This window comes from Rhodnius prolixus, unplaced genomic scaffold (assembly GCF_049639745.1).
Source record: "Rhodnius prolixus isolate KJV_2025 unplaced genomic scaffold, Rpr scaffold_1, whole genome shotgun sequence".
In the NCBI taxonomy this organism is placed as follows: Eukaryota; Metazoa; Arthropoda; class Insecta; order Hemiptera; family Reduviidae; genus Rhodnius; species Rhodnius prolixus.
Genome location: NW_027411581.1, coordinates 4,459,361 through 4,465,121, shown reverse-complemented (window position 1 = coordinate 4,465,121; position 5,761 = coordinate 4,459,361). Strand labels below are relative to the sequence as shown.

General features: G+C 31.2%; 1 protein-coding gene across 2 annotated transcripts; it reads right to left on the bottom strand.

Annotated features, from left to right (window-relative positions):
* Positions 1-471: 471 nt before the first annotated feature.
* On the bottom strand, positions 472-4,860 carry LOC141452754 (uncharacterized). 2 transcript variants are annotated; one of them, XM_074125165.1, is made up of 3 exons: positions 4,792-4,810; positions 4,456-4,529; positions 472-3,558 (listed from the first exon to the last, which is right to left on the bottom strand). In XM_074125165.1, the coding sequence occupies exons 2-3, from the start codon at positions 4,507-4,509 to the stop codon at positions 1,471-1,473; spliced, it is 2,142 nt and encodes a 713-aa protein (XP_073981266.1). In that variant the 5' UTR covers positions 4,510-4,529; positions 4,792-4,810; the 3' UTR covers positions 472-1,470. The 2 variants fall into 2 exon arrangements, with proteins under 2 accessions (XP_073981266.1, XP_073981261.1); XM_074125160.1 differs by having other exon boundaries at positions 4,456-4,860.
* Between the last annotated feature and the right edge of the window lie 901 nt (positions 4,861-5,761).

Below are 5,761 nucleotides of genomic sequence, written 5' to 3'. Positions count from 1 at the left end.
TTATCCAAATTCTTATTGTTTTATTGTTTTTGTGGATAACAATTTAAAAAAAAACATCACGATTTGTTTTCAGATTAATCTAAATGGTAAATTTCAATTGCAAAGGGGGGTGGCGGAGAAATGGCATCAATTAAAGAAAATATTAAGCGTTCATATTGATAAAGTTTTCGTGGAGCTTTTTATTTCAAACCACCAAAAAGGGGGGAGAGAGGCTGTTCTTATCACCTTAGTGAGATAATGAGGCGAACAGTTCCAAGTAGACATAACCAAAGCTTTGGGAAAGCTAGCTACAAGGTTTTGGGTGGAAATGCCAAGGACTTTTACTAAATAAAATAACTGTCTTGTAATAAGACAATTGCACAGAATAGGAATTGACTGCTAAAACCTGATTGAGGATTCTTGAAACTGTTTTGTCCTAAAGTGATGAAAAAGGTAAGGGCGTCTATTAAATATTACAATATTAAATAAACAGTTCACAATTAATTGTTTTATTTACAAAAATTTAAAAAAAAAAAACTGTTGCGCGAATGGCAACTAAAGCGTTAATTTAAACAATAAAATTTTCACAATTTTTGTTTTTTTCTTGTACAAATTAGAATAAAATTACTAATAAAACATAAAACAGTAACTTGATATCTACAATAAATGTAATACAATTATATCTTAAAAGTTAATATGACGATTATTATTAGTGAATTCCTTATTTTATCAGAAATTAGTAAATAAATGATCATAAAATTAAAGTTAATGCAGTAAAAGAGGCATATCTAAAGTTAACTCCGGGTTTGGAGTTAATAAGCCGTCATAATTGTATGTTCTTCTAATCGTTAAACTCAAAAAAACATTTACTAGCGATTAAAGAACTGACTAGTGCACCAGTGAAACTTTCTTTTTTGTAATTACGATAATAATAATCGTATAAAGGCTCTATTCAGCGTGGTTTCTTAAGAGCAAAAATGGTATTGATCTTTCTTCTTTTTTTTTCTTGTTTTTTGAGACATTCTCGAAAATGGCTTCTAGAATGGGAAGCTAGAAATAGCAATAATGGTAACGACAAAAAAAAAAAGGAATAAAAAAGAAGTTGTGGTTGTAAAGAAAACTCAGGAGAATGGACCCTCTCCTCAGAGAAATGGAGATGAAGAGATCAAACAGTAGAAGCTGTCAAGAGGTTTTGACATACGATGGCCATGTTCGAAAACTTTGGAGAGAATACACAATCATTAGCAGAGAAATTGGTGCTTCAAACTTCTTCTTTTTTTTTTTGTGGTTCGAAATCAATTGAACCTCAATCAAGTGAGGATTTGCATCAGTTGGCAATCAATCTTAAACACAATACGCTACAGCTAAATTTTTTAACAAACAATTATTTTACATATGTACAGATCTTTACCTCGTTCCTTAATGAACTAAACAAATTAACTCCTCGACCAAAAACAGAATCACATTTCATTCAAATCTGTGTCTAAACTTCTACACTCCTCCAGTGTCCTCAGTGTAATGTTTCCATTTATCTAGTTCCAAATGTGACAATAAGATTGGTGCCGCAAACAAAGAGCAAAACACTGAATGCCATTTTATTAAATCGTTTCGAGCATTCTTACTGGATACCCATAAATCCAATATACCTTTACAGAATGTAGACCTATCTTTTGGCGACCAATCATCCGTTACACCAGCTTCGTACATGTTTCTTAGGCAAATAGACGAGAAAAGTAATGCACTGGATAATTGATTACCTGATTGTGATAAGTAGTCATTGCTTTGGTGACTTGAACAGGCTGCAGTACTATCATTTCTTTCATTATATCTCTTAGGAAATACACTTTCATTTATTTTCTGTGTTTTAAACTTCATTTGAAAATATTGTGTCAATTTTTTGTCCACAGTTTTCGCACGTTTACCCGGCTTTGGTTCAGCTTTACGCAACAATGATTTCACATGTTTTCCATTCGCTGTGATTACTTTTTTAAAAAATGTTCTATTTTTACTGGCTCTTTTCTTTGAAGTTGGTCTTTTTGGTCTGTAAATTGATTTTAAATTTATATCAGGATTTTCCGTAATCTTTTGCTTCAACAATTTATATCTGTGCCTTATCTGTACCCTAGAACGTGTTTTAAAATGTTTAGCAATGACAGCCCATTTTGTTTCACCATGTTCTTCAACTAGATTCAACAATTTTTCATCTTCTTCAAATGTCCATTCACCAACTTTAAGACTTATCTGTGGTAGTAAATGATCTTTATATCTAGCTGTTAACTGTGCCATAGAACGATTTTTTAAAATGGCCGCAACTGATTTCATATCGGCACCAAATTTATGTATCATACCCAACAGAATTCTATCTTCACGTTCAGTGAAATGTCCGCGTGTGATATGCGGTGCTTGAAAACCATGCCATTTTGCATATATCTGTTCAACAAATTTTGAATCTAAAAAATAAGAAACTTTATCCCAAGAAATGTAATCACCAATTTTTACCTTCTCTATGACATTGTTCAAATGTGATTCCTCTTCTTTAGACCATTTCCCATCGTTGCAATCCAAGGTGATTGTGTTCTGATGATGATAAAAACATTCATAGCCTGTTCTATCGGTATTTAACTCCTTGGCTATTACATCCCAATCTTGTAAATTGTGTGCTTTGGCAATTTCTAACATTTTTGCTTGCTCTGTTTCAGACCAATCTCTTAAAGATGGCCTTATATGTAAAGACCACAATTGTCGACACTCTTTTGCAGTTGCTGGTTTTCTGACGTAATTTATGATTTCATTCCAATCCATGCTACCATCATCTCTATCTTTTACTAAATCATATAAAAGAGTTTGTTTTAATTTTATAAATTCTCTTGATTTAAAAAAACTTTTGCTTATAGGTTTATCGTTGCCAGGCTGTTTTTTTGTAACACTTTCAATAAGTAAATACTTTCTAACGGCTAACGCCACGGAATTAACATTAGATGAATTCCATTCATCTAGTTCAACCTGAAATGGTAAACTTGTGGTAGACAGTTTGTCTGATTCTATATTTAATGGTGCCGCAGAACCATTGAATTTAAAATATGGCGATCGAAATTTATCAAAAAACCGTTCGGAAGGTAATGTAAAAAATTTCATTTTTGCCATATCATTAAGAGAAAGTTCTTTCGTTTGCTCTTGTTTCCTGTCGCAGGATTCTCGATGCTTCTGCATAAGATTTTTTTCCAATGCAAGAAGTTCTTCGCGCATTTTTAAATTGATTTGCATAGCTTCTTCTATTTTTGTTTTTAAAACCATTAATTCAGCTACGTTACCATTTTCTTTTTTACTTGAACTTGAAATTTCTTCTTCCTCAATTTCTGAACCATTCTGAGACCTATTATAGTCATTGCATTTTGTCCCGGATACTTGCTTTAATTTTTCCAGAACTATATGCTCCTCAATTAGTACTTCGATGTCACTCTCATCGCTGATCAAATCTCTAGAATCGCAATCGCTATCATCTGCATTAAAAACTTCATTTTTAAGATAGTAAATAATAGGATCATCAGCATCTACTTTGTTATCAAAAACTCCATCAACCTGTAATTAACAAAATTAATAATTATTTCATCAATCAATACGTAGTAACACAATAGTACTATCCAAAATGCAGAGAAAAACACTTAGCATTTGCAGATTTAAAAAAAAAAGAACATTGAAGTATTCTACTTCTAGTCATTTTTGCAGTAAGTGGTTTAGATCAGGTGGTATTTCAACCCTATTATAATTTTGTTTTTGGATTGCAGAGGAAAAAATGTTTGATATACTGTGTAACATTCCCAGTTAGTTAATTAGAAAAATTGTTTTCTATACATAGTAGATTATTCAGTAAAATTTTATATTGCTATATGGTGTTGAAACTTGGGCCAGGAATAAAAGAATGGAACAAAAACGGGCACAGATATGGATTATTTGCGAAGGACAGTTAGAATGTCAAGTATTGGAAAAGAACACAATACGACAATAAAATAAGCAACGGTCGTAATAAAAAAAAAAAAAGTACAAAATAACTAGAAAAATTATTGCCTTGGTTACGGCACATCAAAAAGATGAGAAACGCTTGGTTGAACATTTGCAAACGAAGGGTTGTTTATTGAGTTGTGTGTTATCAGTTGTTTGTGGATCCTAAAGACCAGAAGTTTCACCTCTAATGTCTTCTTATTTTGTGAGAGTTTTACATAAGGATTCTCAGCCGCAGGGGCTGTTCGACAAATTTTTGCTGTTTATTAGGAGATGCTCTTTCTCTGAAGGGTAGCCCGAAATCTATGTTCCAAAAGGACAATTTGACATCAATATCTTTCAATGTTCTGTTTCTTCAATACCCTTTTGATAAGGGTCGTTCCAACTATTTAAACCACTTGATCCACACAAAGCAAGAATACTAAGATTTAATTATAGAATAAATTTCATAATTCTTCACTTATATTAGGTACTTACTAAATCTTCCATCAAAATAGAAGTAGGATTCAATTTTCCTGATTTTTTCTCCATATTTTATATTTTTGAAAATCCTGTAAACATTGATCAGATAAAAATTTGGAATTTTGAGTCTTTAAAAGGAATAATCTCACAAAGTCAAGGTGAGCAAAAACTGCACCGCTATAAAGATTTAAGGGTGTTTATGTTTTAGAAGTTGCATCTAGATTTCTCTTTTGCATTCCTTTTTTACCACAAAAAAAACACACAATAATGGGGAAAATAACATTATGAAATTAACTATTGAACCAGAGATAATTCAGACACAAATTTTTTGACGTATTATTTGTTTATAACCTGACAGTTATCATCCGACTACCTCTCTTCTTTCTAGTCTTAATAACCTTTAAGTGACTACCCAGGCCTATTGGCTATAACTTATCTGTTTGACCATAAGATTAAAGCGCTGTTACAACGTAACCCACCGTATTTAAATATAAATTTTAATATTTTAAGCCCCCCACACATCCTTGGTCTAAATAACAACCCTTGAATCTTATTGCATTCCACAAACCAGTTGTAACGTAAATTTGAGTTGAGTTGAAACTTGAGTTTAATAATGAATAAAAATTTTTGTTATAAACAATATTGAATTTTTTTTTTTAATCTTTTTTAAACTCATTTATTAGTTTTCTTGTGAGTAAATGCTTTTACTTTTAAACAAATCTCTTGTATTAATTTCTTTTAAAAACCTTAGTTTTCCCAATTAAGTACCCATGTTATTAAAACGGTTTATTACAATTAGGGATATTGAATTTATAAGCTTGCTTCTTACACATTGGGTGGGGCACAAAAATCAATTGAAGAGTAAAATACCCTTTCAAAAAAGAGAAGGTATGATAGGCAATAGGAGTGTTCCAAAAATTCAATTGGAACTGTAAAATTTTCTTGTTACTGATACCCATAATTACCACTTTACTAAATGAATCATTCACTTTATGAGATTTTTTAAAAGACAGCTCTATTGTTTTTAATTTTTGTTTCTTCATGGCAATAATGTTGGTATCTTATCTTTTACTAGAGACATTTTTCAGTACAATATTATAATATATCCCCTTAAGAAAGGGGATGTAGATCCTTCCCTTTAAAGTACAAGGCACTATTATGTTGATATCGAGATTGGCATAATGACATTGTTCAATTTTCAACCTAATATTGACATAGTACATTTAATAATATTGTTTTACAAAAAAGTTAGGTAAACAGCTCTTATTCCTCTATTAAACACACTTGTACGAATTCTATAATATTAATTCTATAAAAACTA